This window comes from Gouania willdenowi, chromosome 8, assembly GCF_900634775.1.
Source record: "Gouania willdenowi chromosome 8, fGouWil2.1, whole genome shotgun sequence".
NCBI classification, from domain to species: Eukaryota; Metazoa; Chordata; class Actinopteri; order Blenniiformes; family Gobiesocidae; genus Gouania; species Gouania willdenowi.
Window position 1 is genome coordinate 3965035 of NC_041051.1, and position 25802 is coordinate 3990836.

Genomic DNA, 25802 nt, shown 5'->3' on the forward strand with positions numbered 1-25802 from the left:
GGCCACGGATGCAGCAGGCACTGGACCCCCTACAGTCTGGGTACCGATAGAACATGGATGTGGAGGATGCCATCCTGTACTTGCTTCACCGGACACTCTCTTTTCTAGATGGCACCGGGGGGTATGTAAGGATAATGTTCTTTGTCTTCTCAAGTGCTTTTAACACCATCCAGCTTACATTCCTGAGAAACAAGCTTGCAAAACTGAATGTGGAGCCAGATTTCATGACATGGGTCACCAACTACCTGACAAAGAGGCCGTCGTATGTCAGATGGTCTCTGAAACTATGGTGACCAGCATTGGAGCCCCCCAGGGAACCGTGCTGTCCCCTGTTCTTTTCACACTTTACACTTCTGACTCGCTCAAAGGTCTGCATCATACCACATGCAGAAATGCTCAGACAATATGGCTGTGGTGGCAGGTGTGAAGGGAGGGGATGAGGAGGAGTATAGGAGGGTCATCTCTGACTTCACACAGTGGAGCAGGTGCTGAACACAACAACCAAGGAGATGATTGTGGACTCCAGCAGGCAGAAACCTCATCATCTACCAGTTCAAATTGAGGGGGAGGGCATTGAGATGGTCCCCACATATACAGTGGTATGAAAAAGTTTGGGCACCCTTGTAAATGTTCATGATTTTCCTTTATAAATCATTGGTTGTTTGGATAACAAATTCCAGTTAAATTTATCATATAGGAGACAAACACAGTGATATTTGAGAAGTGAAATAAAGTTTATTCGATTTACAGAAAGTGTGCTAGAATTATTTAAACAGAATTAGGCATGTGCATAAGTTTAGGCACCACAAAAGAAAAAAAATACTTAATATTTTGTAGATCCTCCTTTTTCTGAAATAACAGCCTCCAAACGCTTCCTATAGCTTCCAATTAGGGTCTGGATTCTGGTGGGAGGTATTTTGGACCATTCTTCTCTGCAGATCATCTCTAGTTCAGTCAGGTTTGATGGTTTCCGAGCATGGACCGCCCATTTTAAAGCACACCATACATTTTCAATAATATTCAGGTCTGGGGACTGAGACGGCCATTCCAGGATGTTGTACTTGTTCCTCTGCATGAATGCCTTAGTAGATTTTGAGCAGTGTTTAGGATCATTGTCTTGTTGAAAGATCCAGCCCCGGCGCAACTTCAACTTTGTCACTGATTCCTGGACATTGTTCTCCAGAATCTGCTGATATTGAGAGGAATCCATGCGCCCCTCAACTTTAACAAGATTCCCAGTGCCTGCACTGGACACACAGCCCCACAGCATGATGGAACCACCACCAAACTTTACTGTAGGTAGCAAGTGCTTTTCTTGGAATGCTGTGTTCTTTTTCCGCCATGCATAACGCCCCTGGTTATGCCCAAATAACTCTATTTTAGTTTCATCAGTCCACAGCACCTTGTTCCAAAATGAAGCTGGCTTGTCCAAATGTGCTTTAGCATACCTCAAGCGACCCCGTTTGTGGCGTGTGCAGAGAAAAGGCTTTTCCGCATTACTCTTCCATACAGCATCTCCTTGTGTAAAGTGCGCTGAATAGTGGAACGATGCACAGTGACACCATCTGCAGCAAGCTGATGTTGTAGGTCTTTGGAGCTGGTCTGCGGGTTGACTGTGACTGTTCTCACCATCCTGCGCCGCTGCCTTTCGGAGATCTTTCTTGGTCTTCCACTTCGGGCCTTAACTAGAACTGTGCCTGTGGTCTTCCAATTCCTCACAATGTTCCTCACAGTTGAAACTGAAAGCTTAAATCGCTGGGATAGCTTTTTGTATCCCTCCCCTAAACCATGATGTTGAATAATCTTTGTTTTCAGGTCATTTGAGAGGTGTTTTGAGGCTCCCATGTTGCCACTAATCAGAGAAGATGCAAAGAGGAAACACCTAGAATTTTCCTACTTAAATACCCTGACTCATGATTGGATTCACCTGTGTATGGAGATCAAGGATCACTGAGGTTACCAAAACAATTTTGAGTTCCAATAATTAGTGCTAAGAGTATTAAAATCAATAAGATGCAAGGGTGCCTACATTTATGCACATACCTAATTTTGTTTAAATAATTCTAGCACACTTTCTGTAAATCATATAAACTTTATTTCACTTCTCAAATATCACTGTGTTTGTTTCCTATATGATAAATTTAACTGGAATTTGTTATCCAAACAACCAATTATTTATTAAGGAAAATCATGAACATTTACAAGGGTGCCCAAACTTTTTCATACCACTGTAAATATCTGGGTGTCCACCTGGACCACAAACTGGACTGGTCAGTGCATGCTAATGCTAATGCTAATACAGCCTACAGGAAGGGACAGGGCAGACTCTTCTTCCTAAGAAGATTAAGATATTTTGATGGCTGTCCTGAGATGCTGTACATCTTCTACCAGGCAGTAGTTGTAAGTGCTCTGTTTTTTGCTGTTGTGTGCTGGGGGAACAGTGGACCAGCTGGTTCCTAAGTGAGTGTCAGTAATGGAGAAGGGTGTGTGCTCTGTTGGAGAACTGGTGGACAGTAGGATGATGAGCTTAATGAAGTCCATCCTCGGTAACAATCACTCCCTACACAGACACGGTGGTTGCACAGAAAAGCAGCCACAGTGACAGAATCCTGTCCATGCGCAGCAGGACTGAGAGATTCAGGAGCTCTTTTATCCCGGCTACCATAAGACTGTATAATGTCTCCTGCTAATGAGCATTTTTATTACAATCTTTTTTAGGAACTTTTTAACCTTTTATTTATGTATTTACTGTATGAGAATGTGTGTGGAATGTATGGCACACTGTATGCTACTGGGCACTTAAATTTCCCATTCTGGGGATGAATAAAGTATCTATGTATCTATCTACTGTATCTATCTACTGTATCTATCTATCTACAGTATCTATCTATCTATCTACTGTATCTATCTATCTATCTATCTATCTACTGTATCTATCTATCTATCTATCTATCTATCTATCTATCTATCTACTGTATCTATCTATCTATCTACTGTATCTATCTACTGTATCTATCTATCTATCTACTGTATCTATCTATCTATCTACTGTATCTATCTACTGTATCTATCTATCTATCTACTGTATCTATCTACTGTATCTATCTATCTATCTATCTATCTATCTATCTATCTATCTATCTATCTACTGTATCTATCTATCTATCTAACCCATTGAGACTAGGTTGAATAATAACATTTTCAGGTCATACATTTATAATCAATAGGGAGATTAGAAGTACAGGATATCCAAAGTACTGGCAGAAAAACTTTGAATATTTCATTATAGAAACAGAGCAGTCACGTAATCGCTCACTCCCCTCATTGATCATTTCATCAGATTGTAATTAACTGTCTGAAAGTTCTCTTCTCTGTTGATTGAAGTAAATATAAGTCAAATGAAAAAAATAGTTTCAACCTAAGACATTTATTTTCTTCAATCAAAATATACACAATCAACCATTTACCATTTATAAGTACAGGTTAACATATAATATTTAGTGCTGTCAAACAAATAATCAATAATCATGATTAATCACATGATTTTACTGGGTTAATCGCGTAATTTTTTTTCTTTCTTTCTGCTGAAACACTGTGTATTGTATAATGGCCATATGAATGAATTGTATAAGCAACTTTGTTCCAGCCAATGTATAAAGAGATTTCAATGTGGACAAACATGAGACACGTGACTGACATGTACGCACATACTCGGTGCAGAAACCATGTTGTTTACATATGTGACGCTTGAAAAATGGCAATGAATGAACCGCTGTTAAGGCTTGAAAATAGTTGGTATTATATAGAAAGCTTGTCACTTGAGGACGTGGCCACTTATTAAAGGAAACTCACTTTAAGTACAGGTGAATGATTGCATGACCCATGCAGCATTCCCGAAAACGAGTGGTCATCCGATGTGCGCTCCTGGCCTGATGTTCAATGGCCAGACATTTATACATATCTGATAGAAAAATCCAGTATATATACAAAAGAAAACCTAAAAACATCAAGTATCTAGATGCTTATAACTACTGTCAAACATCCAAATATTGGCATTGTCAGAGTTTTGTCTCGTTAAAGCAAACGTGTTAACAAGTCAGCGACAGGGTCATAAAACACAGTTGTATGAAGTTTGCATGGGACTTACGCACAAAGCAGCATGTACTTCAACATCCTGCAGCTGGAACCACATGTCTTCTGTAAAGGGTGCCCACCAGCCAGTATGTTGTTAAATTTAAATCCTGGATTGTTGGTCTCCTATCTGTGCAATCAACAATGTAACACAATGGCACTGTGTTGTTTTTATACAAAAACAAAAGTGTTTCAATCTTGTGCCGATGCTAGTACAATGCAGTTCTCCGGTTGTTTTGCACTGAACTGCGCGCATGCACCTAATTTATTATGCATATATCACATGAAATGGGTCTATAGTGCAAAAGTCTGCAACCTGTGGCTCTGAAGCCTTATGTGTCTCTTTTGTGATGACTCACTATAGTAAAATTAAAATAAAAGAAATCATTATTTCTTAAAGAGGGTGTTGATGTTTAATATCATTTATTTCAAGAAAAATTATGATAAAACCTAAACATAAATCACATTGTGCAATAACTGCCACCTTCCTACTTCACCTCATCTACAGATGCACCTGTGGCTAACCTTAAGTTTTAAATCCCTGGTAAGATAACTAAGCCAACAAAAACACTATTCTGGAAGAAAATAGAGATTTTAATTGTGTGGAAAGTTTTATTTAATTGCCAACAAGCCGGCTTAATATGCATGCTTGATATGTTGCAAGAAATTAGCAATTAGCGTGTGTTGGCCCACATGATCATGTGCTATCAAATTCAAGTTATTCTTCAAATACATGAATTCAAAAAATATTGCTTACATAACAATATTCAAAATAATCTTAACTGTATAGAACTTTACACACACTATTGTCTACATTGAGAAGGTATTTTTTTCAGCTCCCGAAGGACTTTAATCCAGGTGAGATTAGACAAAATGGCTGTTTTGAGAGTAAAGGTTGCAGACCGCTGGTATAGTGCTAAACAACAACAAAGACAACTTTTACTTTTTTCTCCTTAAAATACTGAACTGAAATGAAACCAAGTCATTTGTAGCCACAGCAGTGCTAAACCTAGGTGTGAAGTCTCTCTGCTGCATTACATTTCTATACTATATTATACCATCAGTTTCAATCAATGACTCAACAGTAAAAAGCTCACCTCCAACACTGATAATGACTGAGACCATAGGTGAGACTTTCTTGTGAACATTCCCAAAACTAGTCATCATCAATATTTGTTACACATCAGTGTTGTGTTGGTCTACGGTTTCTGAACAATGGCGACAAGAGAAAAACCTCACAAAAATATTTAAAACAACACCAAGTCAGAGTTATCCAGACGTTGGCTCCAGTATATCCACAATATAATATATTCAGTGATATGCGAGGACCGCTTCAAGCTGAGCTGCGATGAGAGGGATTTGCGGGCTAACCTAATAGGCTAAGCTAATGGGCATGAAGCCTAAGTTACATCTACAATCAAATGCAAATCAGACAGAATTTCTTCACAGAAAATCTCAATGCAGCTTGTAAACGTTCTTGTTCAGAGCACTACTACATTTCTGATTACATGGGCGGGTGTTCATGGCACTAATCGCACCCCCACCAAATTGTTCCCTCTGACTTACCAGTTACCTTTTCTTTACAGCGCCGTCAGGTGCTGACCCTCGGCGCATCCTCCCGTCAATGAGCAAACATCCTTTCAGCTTTCATCACAGTTGCTTGCCTAACTACACAGCCTTATTTCTGCTGCTAACAACAGCTCTGCCCGTTAGGTAAATTCTGCATGCTGAGTCGGCGCAAGAAGCAGGTAGTTGGTGAGAAAGGTGATATTTAATCCTCTCCTAACAAACAACCTGGATGGTGCACTTTTATCACTGAAGGAGAGGTGACACACTGCTGCTTAGTGAAAAGAGCTAACAGAAACATAACATGCCCACACTTGAAAAGCCTCGGCCTGACATTTAAAAAATCCTCAAAATATTAACCGTCATGAAAAATTATTTACATAGATTTATTGTGTTCAGTGAATTTATAGTTGGAAATGGTTCATCCATTACATTTATAATACCGGTAGGAGAATAAAACATTATTAAATATGATTACTCACCTGTTTATGCATAGAATTTTATTACATAGTAGTTTCTGTGACAAACACAAAGATAACACATTTTGCCCTAATCTAAAGCCCTGAGTGAATGTCACCTTACAGCAAGATATCAATGTCCACCTCCATTCCTTCTTTAAAATCAGTCTACAACAATGTTTTTTTCAAAATCCTCAAAAACCAAAAATTGGCCGACTGGAAAAATGTCTTCATGACCTAGAATCCTCCCATTAGTACCAATGTTTTGATGCATGAATTGTTGCTGGGTTATTATTTCAGATTTACACCTACATAGTCCAAAAATAGAATTTTTTTTTTAAATGCCATTTTTTCGCCCAAAATTATCAGATTGGAAAAAAATATTAGCAGTAATCTAAAGCCCTGAGTGAATGTCACCTTACAGAAAGGTATCAATGGTCCACCTTCTTTAAAATCAGTCCACGACAACGTTTTTTCCAAAATCCTCAAAATCCTGTTTTTTTGCCAAAAAAAATTGACGGACCAAAATGTTTTTTCATTACCTGGAATCCCCCCATTAGTGCAAATGATTTGGCGTGAGAATGGTTGGTGGGCAGACAGACAGACAGACGGACGGACGACAAACTCATGACAATGCCCTTCGGCCGAGGGTATAAACTACACTTCCCACAATGTAAACAGACCTCCCACAATGCAACATTTATTTTAGGCGACAAACCGGGCACAACAACAAAAGTGCATCATGTTCTGACCAAAATGGTGGCTCTCCAAAGTGTATGCCAAAAAGTATAAAATTTTTCAAAAAAGTCTTTTTAATGTTTTTTTTTTTTTTTTTTTAATAAAAAGGTTCACAGATTTTGTTTATTGGTAATACATTAAACACATTTTCACTACAGGTATCTATACTATAATTCAAGGATGGTCTGTGTGTGTGTGTGTGGAGCGAATATCTCCCCGATGCGGTAAGAGTTCGACCTGAAACTTAGTCGAGGGCTTCCAAATACACCAAGTGTGTGCATCTGTTATTTTGGAGTAATTTGGTGAAGCAAAACGGTCAAAACGTTAATTTTATGATTACGGCCCCCTTCTTAAGAGCACGGTATTGAGCGCGCTACTTCCGGTTCCGGGTTCATGACGTCACCGTGTAGCAGTTTGTTTGGGTTAAAAAAAAAAAAAAAAGGTCAATATTAAAAACGTTTTTGTACCGCTAAAAGTCATTTAAAGGGGACATATCATGGTTTTAAATCCTTCCTTTTTACATATAAATCATACAGTTGTGGTCTATATAAAGCGGAACTGCAATGCTTGGGTCTGAATTCCTCATTATTATAGCTCCACAGGCCCCTTTTCTACCCCTTTTCTGATGTGCTTCTAAGAGCAACTCGTTTTGGTGCAGTCTCTTTAAATGCAAATGAGACACTTCATACCCCGCCCCCTCTCCAGTTTCAACTCCACCCTGCTCGGCCATTTTTGTAGTTTGATAGAAGAGATGGCTATGTAGCGGCGCAGAAAAAGTTTATTCACACGTTATTTATACAATGTCAACAACGGAAGACTTGTCCATCCAACTTTACATGTTTGAGCCAGAGTCTGACCCGGCGGAGCGAGATGAAAATGAAGATGATGAACCTGCAGAACCCTAACAAGTGAGCTAACACAAGCACTGAGCTAACGCTAGCGCCAAGCTAACGTCACGAAATGCATTTTAATACAGTCTTTTCGGAGACAAAATCGGCAAAATGAAATGACTAATGAAAACTTTAGACTTTAGACGCTAACATATGAAGACGGTGCAACTGCTAATGCTAACAAAACAATGACAGGGACGTCTTATCATCACACTTTTTAGTGTTATTTACAGCTTACCGAAGTGCTCTGTTTGTCGTCTCCAAAGATAGAAGGAATTGAACCCTCAATCAGACAAAGTCTTTCGGCAAATCCTTCTTTATACTGGTGGAGGTTGCTGAAGCAGTCATCCTTGAAGTGCTTCGCGCACACAAAAATGACCTTACCCACAGATGTGGTACATTTCCGTGAAAAATAAAACTCAACCAGGCACTTTGAAAAGGTTCTGATGCTGGGAGACGGTGTAATGAAGCATGTGGGTTACTACATCAAACAACCAAACATTTTGATTTCTCCTCTCAAAACTTCTGCATCCTTCAGCTTGGACTACAAAATAAAAGCGAGAAATAAAAATGGCGGATTGCTTGAAGTGTTGGGCCTGGAGTCGATGTCCTAATTTGGCAGTTCCGCTGACGTTATTGTTTAAAAAACGTAATAGAGAATCGAAAAATCGAAACAGATTGAAAAATATGACCAAAACAGAATATAAAGATATCTACGGAGCACCTGAAGAGATTAATTTGAACTTTTCTGTGCTTCTAAACAATCTAAATAGACATCAAAATGCATTTAAGGGCTAAAAAAGTGGATTTAGCATGATATGTCCCCTAAAGTTAATATTTCATGGTTATTTATTATTATTCTCGTGATTCCAAACTAATCGTACTACTACCGTATTATTGTTATTGCTATTCTTATATTATTCTTTTTTGTATTATTCTTTTATCTTATAGTTACTGGTAATCTCATTGTATTATTATTATTGCTATTACCTTATTATTTTATGTTGTTATTGTTTTTATTGTATTATAGTTACTAGATTTTCATTATATTATTTTGTTATTGCAATTATTACCATTAATATCATTACAACATTACTTTTATTACTTTCACTATTAATATTATATCCCTATCAACACATTTATTATTATCACGGCTTATCCAGTGGTGGCACTGGTGTGACAAACTTCTCTGTTAGTCGAGGGGTTGTAAATAAATAAAATCGGGGCTTTCGCCTTTAATTGGCCATGTAATGTTTGTACATCAATGGAATTCGTCCTCTGCATTTAACCCATCCCTGAGGAGCAGTGGGCAGCCATTTTGCGGTGCCTGGGGAGCAGTTTGGGGTTGAGGGACTTGCTCAACATCCCACAGTGACGGCCCAGGTGAGGCTTGAACCGACAACCCTCCAATTACAAGCCCAGCGTCCTTAACCACTAGGCCACCACTCCCCAGCATGTACAGCATAGACATACATGCTGATGAATAGTTGACTTAACTGGCGTACTGTAATTACCGTGTCTCTCTTAACAACCTGCGACGGATTATGTGCAAGAAGCGCGTGCGCATGTGTGATAGATAACGCACGGAGGAGATGGCTGGCACACACACACAGTATTTATAATAAAAATATACTAAATGAATAAAATAAAACTAAAAACTAAACAAAAAGTACACAAAATGACAACAGAAATGCATAAAAATATACAAAAAGGCTCCAAAAACAAACAAAATTACACCAAAAAATATAAATTACAGAATAATACACCAAACAACAAAAATATGAAAATGACTCAAAATACACAAAACTAAATACTTATACAAAAAATACACAAAATGACAACAATGCACAAACCTACATAAAAAAAAATACAAAAATACACAAAATGACTCCAGAATCACTACAATGGCAACAAAAAACAATAATTATACAAAAAATGTACAAAAAGACAACAGAAAGATACAAAAATACACATAATGACTCCAAAAACATACATTACAGAAAAATACATCAAACAAAAAATATATATAAATGAGTATAAAAAAACAACAAACACATTTATCATGCACATGTCCCATAAAATTAAAGCAGGGAAATCGCACACACTATTTTACTTTGCACCCACAAATAAACCCCTTTATAACACCTCAGAGTATGTACACCTCTTTGTACATCCAACCTTCAAATATATTGTCATTTGGCCATAATTGACAACTGTACTTATGCTCCCACATGAATGCATACTTGCAAACAATGGCCGACATGCTCAGGAGGGTGCCAGAGGACTGCAGACGTTATGTTTAAAATTTACACCGTGATCGACAATATTAGTACACTTTTATACTTTGTTTGCATTTCGAATCCAATGTTTTGATGTTGATTTCCAACGCAATGCACACATGGTTAGGTGTAATTAAGTAATCCCAAAATAAATTGCCTTTTAAGATGCTTAAAACACAAAACATTGTTTACCTGTGACTGGAAGATAAACTGCTCCTCTGAAACCACAAACCTACAGCCACAATCCGCATGACAGTAAACTGCCAAGCGACGGCTTCCCGTGACGCAGAACATTGAATGGTCAACCACGCCGTCACATCAAAAGCGGAGCTCGTGACACAGAAACCTGAGCTCAACCTTATACTGACTCAAAGGGATTCCACGGACTAAAACGGGTAATTCTGACCCCGAAGGATTATGCTGACTCAGAGAGGTAATTCTGACACCGAGGGATATGGCTAATGCATTCTCATTTGCATTTACTTAGGGAAATGCAGTTTGTCTTGTTGCATTTTGACTTTAATATTGATTTTCCAATTATTGTGTATGTCCACCAGGGTGACCAAATATACTTCCCCCATAGTGTCTTCTAAAGGACTCCCTTCTCACCTCCTTCCCCACTTCCTCCTCTCTGCTCATTGGCTGTTCCTACTGGACTTTGCATGCCTGATGGGGGGCTGCTCTTCAACTCCACGACTGCAGGAGAGAAACAGAAATGATTGCTTGATTAGTGTGGTAAAAGATGCTCTGAGACGTTGTGGACAATGCAATTATGACACTCTGGTAGCTTTTATGCATCTGTACAATATGGCCTTACTCCTAAAAGCAGTCTAAATTTAAGGCCAAATAATAAACGCAATTATTATAATTAAATGAACTTTAATGCATTGCTCAAAAGTAAACCAAATCAAAATGTATTTGAGCTTTCACTTAAATGTCCGTAGCTTACCAAAGAATTTTGACGCATTAATGTAGTTCTTATCAACTTTAGAACATAAATTTTCAGTGTTTGCTCTGACTGAAACATGGCTTAATGAGGATAGTGAAGAATTTTACTCTGTACCCCAATATAATGCAGTACATGTTTGTAGAAAAAACAAAAAAGGTGGCGGAGTTTCTATTTTTATACATGAGGATTTTGAATATTTTGAAAGAGAGGTTCTGAGTATTCATTTTGTTGAAACTGAGGTAGAAACATCATTTATTGAAATTCCAAAATGGAGCAGTTTTGGGGGTCAAACCTTAATCACTGGTTGCATTTATCGGCCACCTGAAAATGATATTGGTATTTTTTAATAAGGCGTTGTCCTCTACACCAGAGATGATAAGTGTTAAAAATAAGACTTGTATTCTTATTGGGGATTTTAATATTGATCTTTTGAAACATGAATTAAATTCTTCAGTTGATTTCTTAAATACACTATATACCTATTCTTTTTATTTGCTTATTCATAAACCCACAAGGATATCTAAATCAACTGCAACCTTAATTGATAACATATGAACAAACTTTTTTGTAAATCCAATTATTTCTGGTGTTATGCAGCATTAAACTTTCCTTTTACCTTAAGTGTGTGTGTGTGTGTGTGTGTGTGTTTGTGTGGTGGTCTTTATTGATGATGTAACTCATGATGGTAGCACAAAACCATTTTGTCTGGAAATTTACAGAAATATGCATCCAAACTAATCATTAGATGCTTCTTCATGCAACAAGACAATGACCCAAAACACACTACCAACACAACAACGGACTTCATCAGGGGGAAAGGTGGAAGGTCTTAGACTGACCGAGTCAATCACTGGACCTTAACTCAATAGAGAATCATGCAGACTGAAGGGAGAAACCCCCAGAAACAAACAAGAACTGAAAGGCTGCAGTAAAGGCCTGGAAAAGTATTTCACATGAAGAATGCAACAGTCTGGTGAAGTCAATGGGTCACAGGCTTGATGCAGTTATTGCAAGTAAGGGTTATGCCACCAAATAATAAATGTTATTCACTTTAAGTTAATTTAATAATGTCTTTTCCAATACGTTTGCTCAGGGTGGGTTCAAACAAAAGGTGCTCTGTCCTGAGTTGTATAACATCTAGATGTAAATACCATGAAATAAAAGCTGGAATTCTGAACTTTTGTCTCATATTCATGTTTTGATCTGAAACTCAAATATCTTCAGTATACAACAAAAACAAAGGAACAAACCTTGCCCTTCCAATACTTTTGGAGGGAACTGTATGTGTGTGTTTATATAGGGCTCGACACTGCGAGTAAATTGGTCGCATATGCAACTATTTTTTCAGTGTGTGCGTGTAAAATTTTGTCTAATCGCATCTGTGTGAGTGCGAGGGAAAATTCAAAAGGAGGAAACTTCCTTGTCCTGTTGAGTCTACCTCCGGTGAATCAGGGTCCGACATGGACACTCCACGCGCTGCCATGTCCCCAAACACACGCTGCTGCTTCACCAACACCGGGGAGAGACACGGCCCATGCTCCGTACACGGACACTGGGACAAACACACAGTGGGGACAGACGTCCGGGCACACGGAGCAACAGAGCGCATGGGAAGCACGACGAGCGGACATGGGCGGGGAGATCGGGGGGTGTTGGGGTGGGAGAGCACGCCAGGCATAGTGACGGAGTGCCTGTGGGGCAGAGATTGCGTCGAGTGGAGAGCGTACATGCGCAGCGCATACACGATTCCACACCAAAGAGGAGGACCTCATCAGAACCAGCATGGAGAGACCAGAACTGATGGACTATGATGCCAGGCCAGATGTTCAGCTGTGGTTCTCCCAGAGCAGGGGTCTGCAACCTGCGGATCTGGGGCCTAATGGGGCCTTCACCTCCTGCAACATCTACAGATCATCAACTTTCCGACACCTGTTTTAAATCCCTGGTAAGATAACTAAACCAACAAAAACACTATTGTGGAAGAAAAAAGAGACTTTAATTATGTGGGAACAGATTAATTTAACCACCAATGTGCAGGTTAAATATGCATGTTTTATGTGTGGCAAGAAATGAGTAATTATCATGTGTTGATCACATGATCATGTGTTATCAAATTCAAGATACTTTTGTAGCCTTTCAAATACATTAAATAAAAAAATATTCTTTATATAACATTGTGTTCATGTAAACTGAGATGTGTAAAAATTTGAAGATGCAAGATACTGTTTTATTTCTTGATGTCAATTTATTGTCGCGGACAGCTAAAAAATAAATAAATGCTAAATGTCTCTCATGTTGGACTTGTATTTTATTTTGAAAGAAACTTTTCTTGACAGGCATGCTGTGAAATGCATGTTGCACAGGAAAATATGCAGATTTATGTTTAAAAAAACATATATGTGTGTTTTCAACAGCTATTTTTGAAATTTAAAAATTTTGTCGGTTGATTTTCTAAAAAAAAAAAAAAGTGGGCCGCGATTTAATGTCCGTGTTAAAATGTGGGTCCCAGGGTGAGACCAGTTGAGAACCTCTGATTTACATAATCAACAAAAATCAAGTCAAATTAAATCAAACATTATTCCATATAGTTTTAACTGTATATAATTTAATACACTGTATTGTCTTCATTGAGAAGGTATTTTTTTGGCTCCAGGAGGACTTTAATCCAGGTGAGATGAGGTTAAATGGTTCCTTGTAGAGTAAAGGTCACAGACCCCTGACCAGGGGAAGAGGGTTAGGAGACCCCACTATCAGAGCTGGACCCTCTGAATTTAATTCCATAAGGTGAAACAATGAAGATGCTAAGTTTGTTATGCTACTGTTGACTTAATTCAAGTACAGCTTTTCTGCCAAATAAAAAAATAAAATACATGTAACCTGTTGTCATGCTTTGCTGTTATTTAAAACATTTTTGTTACGTATTTTAAAATTATATAAAAGAAATCACCTGTTATTTCAGCCACAGCTTGAAAACTTAATATTGACACGAAAACATTAAAACATTTATCAAATATCAAGCTCAAACAGGTGAAGAACAGAGCAATAACCTGGTCAGCAACGCTGCGCACGATGCAAGACACCTTGCAGCAGAAACCAGCAAAGAACGTAATAATCGCCTGGCCAGCAACGCTGCGAGCGAGGTCTCACACATGCGACACATTGTGTACCCAGATGTATTTCAACACTTCACATACACAGGTAAAAAATTTCAATTCCAAAAACAAAAGACTAAGTTCCCACGATTACCGCATGGCCAACACCGTTAAACGTATTCCGATGATTAACTTCAACCCACACACTACTGAACTGTTCTATCTCTGCATCCTGTTATACCGTATCCCAGGACCTACTTCCTTCAGAGACCTCCATAAAGTTAGAGATGTGGTCATGGACACCTACCTGGCTGCCTGCATTGCACATGGCATCGTTGACAATGACCAGGAAGTGAAGCAGCAAATGTGACCTTTGGCCCAGCACTACGTGAAGTATTTGCCACCATGCTCATGTTTGTGCTTTGAGGAGAGCACTTTCAGTTTTGGGAAAGGCACAAACGTGTTCTTTGTGAAGACTTCATGCACAGGACTGCAATGAATGAGTCAAATGAGAACATTCTGAATCAAGTGCTACTCGACCTCAAGGACCATATTGAAAGACATGGTTTCACACTGAGTGGAAACTTTGGACTCCCTGAGCCTAATCCACTTCATGATCAAAATCAGACTCCCCACATCATCCAGCACAAGACAGAGCACAACATGGAGGAACTTCACGCTCAAATTACTCAAACAGAAAACACACTTAATCCCGAGCAGCAAAGTGTTGTCAAAACCGTGATAGAGAGCGTGGAACAGGGACTTGGAAAGATGATCGTGCTTGATGCAAGTGGTGGGACAGGAAAAACCTTTGTATTGTGCCACATCCTGAACAAAAGTCCACGCAAAAGGCAAAGTGGCTCTTGCAACAGCCGCAAGTGGCATCGCAGAAACCCTACTGACAAAAGGCACCACCTTTCACAGTAGAACAAAATGTCCTCTCATTCTCACTGATGAATCCACTTGCGCTGTCAGTGAACATGACAACACTGCCACACTCATTAGGATGGCACATCTCAAGGTTGTGGATGAAGTGACGATGATGGATCGCCGTGCATTAGAAGCAGCAGACTGTACATTTCGGTGGCTTCACAATGGTCTTTGGTGGCGACTGGAGGCAAATACTGACCGTTGTGCCACACGGTAGCCGAACCGAGATCATAGGACGGTGTTGCAAGAGCTCATACCTGTAGAAAAATGTTGAAACTCTCAGTCTAACAATAAACATGAGAATCTCTCAAGCTACAGAACATCAACAAGCTGAAGAAGACTTGTCAAATTCCTCTTAGACCTTGGCGAGGCAAAAGTTCCAATAGTTCCAGAGGAAGGTGAATTTGCAATGTCACACCGACAATTCCTGGTGACAAGCTAAAAGACATTGTAAATTGGGTGTATGAAGACATGCTGGGTAACATTTCCTGTCCAACTTGGCTATGTGAACATGTCATATGCTCAACTAATTCTGAAGTCAACACAGTAAATGAGTACATGACCAAGATCTTTCCAGGAGAAAAACACGTTTGCAACAGCGTTGACACAGCAGATTCTGAGGGTCATCACATGTACCCAACTGAGTTTTTAAACACACTCTGCCCTTCCGGAATGCCTCCTCATCGCATTTCTTTAAAAGTTGGAATGGTGATCATGCTAATGCGAATCTTTGACCAACAAAATGGACATTGTAATGGATCAAGATACATTATCGAAGAAATCCTGCCGCACCTCTTAGTTACAAAATCTGTAATTGGTGTAAATGCTGGACGCACACTCCACGAATCACACTCATACCATCTGACAACATCTTCCCATTCACCTTAAGACGCAAACAATTTCCAGTGAGACCATGCTTTGCCATGACTGTGAATAAGTCACAGGGTCAATCTTTGCAGCATGTTGGTGTTTTCAGCACAAGAGATTTCTTCAGCCATGGACAATTTTATGTTGCCGCCAGCAGAGTTGGAAAATCAAAAAAGACTTCGTATACTTGCTCTCAACGAAGAAACTAAGAAAAAGCAACACTTTCTATGCAATGTTGCATATACTGAAGTACTGACTCAGAAAACCACTCTGTCATGCTCACTCAGTAGTTGGGGGAGGCTGGAAGCAGTGAGAGGTCCAAACAGACCCAGTTGTGGTGAAGCCCAAACAGGCTCCCACTTCTGACCCGGCTTACAGTTCTCTTAACCCTCATACTACACAGAATCTGAGGGTGTGCTTCCATTATTTTTAACTTCTTTAGTAATTACGTTTCAAAACGTTCATTTTGATTTTGAAATCAACACAAGTTAGACCGAATGGGACATGAGAGGGAGGAGGGGCGTCTGAGCGGCACGCACACTGATACTACGTACTATTACTGCTAAGAACTAACACACTAACAAACTAACCTCTAACATGGTGTGGTGGTGGGAATCCAGCCACAAAAGGACTCACTCAGTGTGTTCCTGTGTGCCAGTCCCAAGCCTGGATAAATGGAGAGGGGCACCTTTACTGTAAAACCCGCTAGTTTTCTGTGTCTCTGCTCTATGGTCGTATGTTGGATGTACATGACATGTATGTGTGTAAATAATTTTTCCACTGGGTTTTGTGTTTTTCCTTGCCGAAGGAGGGTCTAAAGACAGGGTTTGCTCTGGTTATTTAAGTTAATATTTCATGGTTATTTAAAATGATCCTTGTGATCCCAAACTTCCTTTAAGTCGCGGGTCAGGGAGTTCACTTCCTCCTGCGTCTCCATCTCTGTGCCTGCCATGCTGTCGTTGCATCTTAAAAATGGGAGCTCTTTCAATAGATCATTTGAAACCGTCAGCCACTGGTGAGTCTTTTGCTGACAAGTTTCTCATTGTTTAAACCATATAACTGTCCCTGTAATTGTTCAATAACGCGCTGTTTCACTGGAGTCGTATTGACCTCAACCAGTTCAATACTCCATTTGGAAAACTGCGGATTCTCTGTGGTGCCACGCATGGAAGCAAAGCTCTGACCACTTGGTTCGAAGGTAAACAAAGATTTTTGTTTAAAAAAAAAAAAAAAAAAAGACAGCCGAATTATAGATAATACTTTATTTACTTACTACAATGGCTATGGAGTTTCAGCGTCTCAAACATTTCACGGGAGCACACCTTCATCAAACACATTCATCATGCGCATGTCCCACAGAATTAAACCATGGAAATCGCACACGTTATTTTACTTTGCACCCACAAATAAACCCCTTTAGAACACTACAGACTATGTACACCTTTTTTGTATATCCAACTTTCAAACACATACTAATTTGGCCATAATTGACAACTCTACTTAAGCTCCCACATGAATGCATACTTCTGATGGGCACTGTACTAGTTATTCAAATTTTGCTCATATCCCCACAGTCACATGCCAATCAAGGATCTCAGATTTGGTGTTGTTAGCATTTATTTTGACCGAGATAAGCAACAGTTTGAATTTTTATCGCTAGCTTGAAAATGTTATTTGTTAATAATTCGCACATATTTTGAAAGAACAAAATTACTTTATAAACTTTAGATCAGGTCTAACTAAAGACTCTAAGTGACAAGTTTCACACTGATTGGACAAAACCCCAAGGAGTAATTTGAAAAAGTAGGTTTTTGATGTGTAGTGACTTACAAAGAGCAATATGCAGTGGGAGTGGGCGTGGTCTGTCAGAAGATGCAAATCTATTTAGGGAACACGTGGATATAAAGTTTATGAAGATGTGATTTCAAATGTGAAAATTACAGGCTAAAATGTGTTTCATCTAGTGGAACACTTTTTGGTATGGGTGGTCTGTGTAGTCTTCTATATCTACCATGTACATTGCACAGCCCTCAACATAATTCTTCCGCTGAAATAAATGTTTGTTTATTTATATTTTATGTTGTAATAAGCCACGCCCACTTTAACCAATCGCAATTAACTCCGAGGTATGGCCATTTAAAAGATATGCTGGCAGCGGCGGTGTGGGGTTGCGGTGCCTGGCTGGGGGTGCTTGGGTTTGCCTGCCTATCGGTCTGTGGCTGGCGTCCTCTCTGGCACGCCTTGGGATGTGGGATAAAACTCATACTGGGCTTAACTTTAGACACGTTAATCTCAAATACCTGCTTTAGGTACTACCACTCATTCACACTTGTCACTATACTGGCTTGATTACACAACATAATAAGCACAATATGTTCTACAACTTCACATCTCGCCCTCACTGTAATAATCTATTCTTCCCCACCCTATCTATTTCCTACCTTGAGTTTTTCCTCCCTGCTCCCTTTCCCCTCCCCCTCCCCCAATAAAATATTTATTACCCTTCCTTAGGGAGGGCTGGTGATGGTCACAATTCAGCAATAAAATAAATCAATGTATTTTATTGCAATAACAAAACATGCATTGCTGTCTCATAATGATTGCACTTTTTGTAGTGTTGACCTTTGACAGCATGTGCAGACAAAAAAAAAATGATCACAGCAGAGTTTAGATTTGGAAAATAATTATGTGAGGAGTATTTTAACTTTACAGTTTGACCCACCTCCCATCTGCTATCATTGAAGAGGCGGGGTTTATGACCTATACTGCAGCCAGTCAGTGTTCGTACTTTGTTCATTGTTTTCTTTTTCACTTTGAATCACGTTAAGCACAATGAATTGCCTTGTGGTTGAAATGCACGACACAAATACATTTGCCTTGCCTTGTTTAAAAAAGCGTATACCTAAGAAGAGCTGTTCTTTCATTTCTCGCTCCTCCTGGCTTTGTCTTTTCTCAATGGGGTGGGTGTGAGGATATGCCTAGTCCAGTATGTTTAAAGTGGTTTCTCCACCATGTGCCTTTATTGCTTCCAGGTCTTTTCCACTTTAGATTATTCCATTTATATATATTAATATATTTATATTTTCATTATCAAATGGGCCAAAATCATTTAAAAAACAATTAATTAGGACCAGTTCTTGCTCTCTCTCCTACTCCGTTCTCCACTTCCTGTCCATTAAAGGGGCGGCATTATGAAAAGAAAACTTTATAAATGGTTTTGCTACAGTGATATACATGCCTTTAGCCTCATTCAGAAGGACAAGGTTGAAAAAGTTCTGTTTCCTCCTTTGTTATTACACATTTTGTAAAATAGCTCCAAATCCAAAGTGGGATTACTACCTCACAGCCAAAACAAACACTGCGGTTATTACATATGATACTTTATTGTCATATATGTAAAACTACGTAAACAAAATGTGTTCTCTGTATTTACCGCCTCGTATCACCTTTGACTTGATATGACGTGTTTGTGACCCATTGCGAGGCAGCGATTGGACAAAACAAATTATTATCACTTTAAATGCACTATTCCTGTAGTTAATAGAGATGAGGAGGAGAAGAAAGTGACTTAGCAGCTTAAAGGGCCTGTTATACTTTCAGCTGGCTCCGTTCGTGGACCGCGTGCGCACTCCACAAGATCGCATTGGTGTTTATACTTGGAGCATTCACCGTTGCAACACCTGCAACCAAGACAGGGGGCGGTAGAGAAAATTCTACAGGAAGTAGTAGCAGTACGGCTCTGTACTAAAGAAGAAAAACCCGCGGAAAGAAGTAAACAAACAACAACGATAGTGGCAGCGAGTCAGGCATGTAGGAGGGAGCAGGAATGACTATGTTTTTAACTATGAGAAGGTTTTTAAACTAATGTCCTGCTCAGCTGGTGAAATTATTAATAAAATCACCAAAGAAAACTCTGTTTCCATTGATTTTTTTTTCTCTTTTTAAAAAAAATACAAACAGCACAGCACACAACTACAAAACTAAAAAATAAGCAAAGTAAATAAAAAGTTTCAAACAGAATACACAACTGTTAATTAGGAGTTCTTTCGATGTGTTTTGAGCACCTTGCGACGTCCAATACCCGTCAAGCAGAGTGTTTGAAGCAGCTGACTGACTCCGCTGCTACTGCTACTGTGATAAACACACCCTGAAGCACTGAGACAAACTCAAAATCACAATAGCCTCTTAAACAGCCATGTGTTTTACTGTAATGTGCAGTTTTTTGGCTGAAAACAGCAACAGCTTGCTTTGGTGATCACTGATCACCCTTGTAAGAGCGAGGCATGAAGTGTGCGTCTATAGACACCCCATTCATGAATATGCATGAGGGCCCCAAAACAACCAGTTTATAAAAGCGCCATGAAATTGACTCTCCAGAGGCAGGTGCACAAAAGTTTTACTATTTTACTAATAAAACGTGTGCAAATGTCACTCCATGCGCTAATAAGGAGTACAAAGCCCAGGGAATCAAGACTGCGCGTCTTCAGCGCATCAGAATGCTCCCTCAATTCATTTAGCGCATTTCCCTCTAATGAATATGCATAGTCGGCGGATCTCAAGATAATGGGAGGAGGACATGCAAATAAATTATTGCAGGGGACACAATGCGATTCATGAAATCTGGAACTGTTTGCGCCCATAGATTTAGTACCCAGAAAATAGCAGAACTGAGAAGCAGGTGCAAACACACACGCAGTTGACAGAAAACACAGTGGAGATGGAAAAATGCACCAGTCGTGTGTGTGTGTGTGTGTGTGTGTGTGTCAGTCAGAGGAAAAGAGGGTCGCTGTGCACAGAGATCGATATAAAGTAGTCCCTCGTTTTTCGCGAGGGTTACGTTCTATGCACATGAAATTAGAAGGTAAAAATATCATAAGATTTGAAAAAAAAAAGTTTTTAATTTGTTTATTTACTTTTCTACATTATTAAATGTTTGTGCAGCAGACAGAGAAGTCCATCTAAATCAAATTTAACTTCCTCAACTGACGTCTCCACATTGGCTGCCAAGATATAGTTGTGTGTTGAGAGCGCCCCTGCAAGCCCAAATACTAATAAAATAACGACAAGTTGCTAGTCTTAAAACTGGATCAATTGTTTAAGGTAAAGGTAAAACTAGGAAAAGTTTCAGCAATCCTTTCATTTGGATGCCAAGGCACACTAAAAACAGCGCAAAGTCATCCACCTTGGAGCGCACGCCATCAATGGATTCCACTGAGACAATGAAGCTGATTGAAGCTGCAATGGAGAAACATTTTACCAAAGCTGAAGCTATCACTAATAAAAGATCAATCTGCCTGGAGAGACGATTTGATTCTCTTCAATCAGATCTATCATCCCTAAAGCACTGAGAGCAGACAATGAAGCGCGCAGAAAAAGTAGAATGTCTTTCAGTTCACAATCAATGTCATTAATGACTTGGAATGGGAATCAAAAACCGCTTCTTCCTGAGAACCGGTTCCCAGGAATCCATTTCCTAGGAATCGTTTGTTTGCTTGCCTGTCAATTCCGCTTATCGGTTCCTCTTACGTCGCAAATACGTAACGATAAAATCCTCCAGGTCCTGTATATTGTGTTTATGCTAGCACCAAGTGAAGCTCCTTTTACCATATAGTTGTTTGCTGTCCACCGCAGAGAATCCACCTCCTCCACCCACAGCTATGCTATCCTCCGTGCTCTGTTTGTAGCGTCTCTGTTGCTACGCTACTCACTTCCGGGTTCTGTACACTCGCGCTAAAGTTGCTTCTTGCACAGACTTTTCTTCAGAAAACAAACTTCAGCAAGAAAACGCACCTCGTCACCGGTTTATGTTCTCAAAACAAGTAAACAAACACGGGAGACGGACTGGTACTGACAGAACGAACCAGCCACCCGTGGACCCAGCGGAGAGGATCTTTGCAGAGCGGATTTTTTATTTTCAGAGCCTCTTACGGGAGGCCGAGGCGGGCAGGATTTCTTTGGAGGAGGATCCTGTCAGAGAGAGGTACTTGGGAACTCGATTGGCTTTTGGAGGACCCCGGAGCCTACAACAAGGTAGAGGTCGGTCGAGAAGAAAGGGCCAACCCCGCCAGTCCCCTAGCTTCCAGGCTAGCGTCCCTGTATCTCCTAGCGTCCAGGCTAGCGTTCCTGAGTCTCCTAGCGTCCAGGCTAGCGTTCCTGAGTCTCCTAGCGTCCAGGCTAGCGTTCCTGTGTCTCCTAGCTCCCAGGCTAGCGTTCCTGTATCTCCTAGCTCCCAGGCTAGCGTTCCTGTATCTCCTAGCTCCCAGGCTAGCGTTCCTGTATCTCCTAGCTCCCAGGCTAGCGTTCCAGAGTCTCCTAGCTCCCAGGCTAGCGTTCCTGTGTCTCCTAGCTCCCAGGCTAGCGTTCCTGTGTCTCCTAGCTCCCAGCTCCACGCCGCCTGCCCAGCCGCCAGTCCCGGCTCCACGCACCCGGCCGCCGCCTGCCCTGCCGCCGGTCCCGGCTCCCCGCACCCGGCTGCCGCCTGCCCTGCCGCCGGTCCCGGCTCACCGCACCCGGCCGCCGCCTGCCCTGCCGCCGGTCCCGGCTCCCCGCACCCGGCCGCCGCCTGCCCTGCGGTTGGTGATTGATTAGCTCCCTCATGTTTTCACCCAGGTGTGGCCCATTCCTAATCAGGCCTCCTCCACTATTTTACTGAGTGCTTGGTCACAGTGTGGTTTCTGGTTCGTTGATGTTGTCAGGTTCGTTGTCTCCCTCTTCGTGTGCAGTTGTGTCTGGTCTTGCTCCCTGTTCTTGCTCCCCTGTTTTGGATTTGAGTTTGGATTTTGGAATTTTCTTTTGAGGAATAAACATGGACTGGTTCCAAGATCGTTATGCCTCTATCCTGCCTCCATCTCTCCTTGCATTTGGGTCCACACCCACACCGGACCGTGACATAATTATTTGTTTTATGTCTGAATTAGTTTTGGATCACGTTGTTCAAGTTCAAAAGGAGCACTGTAAATTTTCTCAAATGTCTGTAGCCATAATGTGTCAAATGCTGTAATAATAATAACAATAATTCATCAATTTGATATAGCGCTTTTGTATATATTATTATGCAGTGAAAACGATCTATACCTGGTGGATTAAAAGAGAGCTGATATCCCTGCAGGAAATTAAAGAGACAAAGATAATATAATGAAGAGTTAAAGCAAACAAATCACTTTTTATTATTTAATTCTCTCACCCAGTGAGAATCGATAAGAGAATCGGTAAGGAATCGAATCGATAAGCAGTATCGATAATGGATCGGAATCGCTAAATTCTTATCAATTCCCATGCCTATTAAAGGTGCAGTCTGCAACTTTTATAAAAGTGACTTTTTGTCATATTTGCTAAGGCTGTCACTATGTAAGGACAGCTTTACATTAAACTAGTAGTTGACTCATTAAGTCCCACCTCCTGCTGCTCCTGCTGCCTTTGGCAGATTGCCAGAATGTACTGCGACCGAGCAAAAAGAACCAATCAGAGCCAGGATTGTGTTTGATGGACTGTCTCAGAATCAGAATCAGAAATGTTTTTAATGGCCATGTACAGTTTTAAGGACAGTACAAGGAATTTGTCTTGGTAGTTGGTCTGACAGCTGTTGCTCCCCTTTCCCAGGCTGGAGCGACGTCTTTTTTACAGTGTATGGTCTGGAGGAGTAGAAGATGGAATTAGTGATTTTTCTGCTTGAAAGGTAATTACTGCTGCTTGATTTACATTATGTTTGATTTGGAATTGTTACACTAAAACTCTGTGGTGCATGTGTTGTTTGTGTGTGCACAGCAGCCTCCGTTTGGGTGCTGTAAGTGACACTGTGTTGTTGCTGCTGTTGTTGCTGCTGCTAGGTTGGTGTACTGTGTGCAAATTGAGAGAGAGAGACACGCTGCAGTAATATGCTTTTAACGGTGTATTACTGTGAAATTGCTGCTCGACCAACGTTAGCTTGTTAGCTCCTCTGAGGGAGGGACTTTGGAAAGTTTGGAGACAGGGCAAGAGAGCAGCGGGGAGGGAGGGGGAGGAGGGATCTGAGAATTGCGGACTGCACCTTTATTGACAATGAAAGCGATATTAACTGTCCTGGAAAACCGAAGCAGGAGGAATAACATCTCTGTTCATGGACTACCTGAGGGAAAAGAGGGTCCTAATGTCACACAATTCCTCACCAATCAACTTCCACTGTGGTTCCCAACATGGAGAGATGCCCCAGTGTAGATTATTTTACGGCCGACTACAGCGCAGCAACCAGGAGCCGACGTAAATCCTGCTACGCTGCCATGGAGAAGGCTCGTCAGGCTGTTTCCATGCGTTTCTGATCTATCCGGCTACTATCAAGATATCCAATCCAAGGGTCATGAACACAACTTCTTTGGTGATCCTGACAAACTGGAAGGCTTAATTGAGAGTCGAGACCCAAAGTAATCTGGTGTGAAATCAAAACCGCGAGCGAAGGAGAAGACACCTTCAGTTTAAACTAATTATTGCCCCTCATGGTTGACCAATATCACTTTGCCTTTCATTTATTTGACATCAACTAAACTGACTGCAGCAGAGGCTTCCACGTGAACTTTGTTTTGGTTGACAATTTCTGGTCATGTGACGGCAGACCCTGTTGATTGGATGGTGTCTCTCACATGACCGCATAACACTGAAGAGCGGTGTTGGGCAAGAGTTGCCAAGTATTAGTTTAAAGACTACTGAATTATGGATTATGGCTGGGTCTGAGGGGATCCTCCGTTCAAAACATTACTTTCGCATTGTAGTTATGATTACTATATTTTTGTTGTTAAAGTGGCGCGATGGGAAACTGGGACACTGCTATTACTGTTCTCAATGATCAATGATCATTAGGAGCACAAGCATGTTTTGTGTATAATGTGGATGTTTGTGTGTGTGATCTGCTCCAGACATACCTGTCAAGTATCCCGTTTTGGCTGGAAAACTCCCGTATTTTACCCCTCTTTCCCGCCATCTTCCCGTATTAGTATTTTCCCCTAAATATCTCGTATTTTAATGTAATAATAATTAAAAGATGCCTTACTAAACTGAACGCCGTCACTAGCCTCGCGAGAACTTCCACCTGAAATGGTCTGAGTGACAGTTCTCGCGAGATTAGTGCTGACAGCGGCAACAAACCCAGAAACAACTCAGAACAGAGATGATGAATGAACACGTTCCGGCGAAAAAAAACAAAGAACTGGTGTAAATACATTTTAAAATGTGACAGAGTTTATCTTCCTAAAGACCATCAGGATGGAACACAGTTACATGTTCTGTTAGATTAATAACTGAGATTTTAACGTCTACCACAGCAGAAGGAACACGTAAGTCACCATGAAAAATCAGCCAATCACAAGCTCCACAAATATACACTGCTTTAAAAAAGTGTTAAAGAATGTAAAGTCTGTAATAAATGTGTCTAATAAGTCATTAGTGAATACCAGAGAACCACATGAGTGAGCATGAGAAATTAAAATAAAATATATAATGAAAATAAAATGATAATCTTTAACTTAAAGAGAAGCAATGTGAAATTAACAGTAAATATGCAACGTGTTGACTTGTATATAAACTGTAAGTATATTAAATAAACACGTGCTTCATATACACATTTATGTTTCAATTTAGGCTGTTTTATAATTTAGGAATTATAATTTAGGAATTATAATTTAGGCGATATATCGAGATTTAAGATGTATCAAGTTTTCTATTATATATAATAGCTTATTTTGTATCAAAATACTAGTTTTAAGAGTCACTGCTTTTACTTGTCAGAACAGAGTCCTAACTCAGAGCTTCCCCATAACAACCCATATTACAGATTACATATCACTCACACATGCTGTCCCTTACAGGAGAAAAAAACCAAAAGTGGTACATATTGACCAGCTGTTTGTTAATAAATGAGCCTGTGTAGCATTTTG

The 25802-nt window shown here is 40.2% G+C and overlaps 1 protein-coding gene across 3 annotated transcripts in view; it reads right to left on the bottom strand.

Moving 5' to 3' along the window:
• The window catches only part of hdac5 (histone deacetylase 5), a 144011-nt gene that overhangs the window by 69000 nt on the left and 49209 nt on the right, over positions 1 to 25802 (bottom strand). For 2 of the 3 annotated variants that reach the window (XM_028454440.1, XM_028454441.1), the window contains exon 3: positions 10672 to 10758. The exons of the other annotated variant lie outside the window; for it this stretch is intronic. In XM_028454440.1, the coding sequence (XP_028310241.1) occupies positions 10672 to 10758 (87 nt within the window). The remainder of the gene's footprint in view (positions 1 to 10671; positions 10759 to 25802) is intronic. 3 annotated transcript variants of the gene reach the window in all.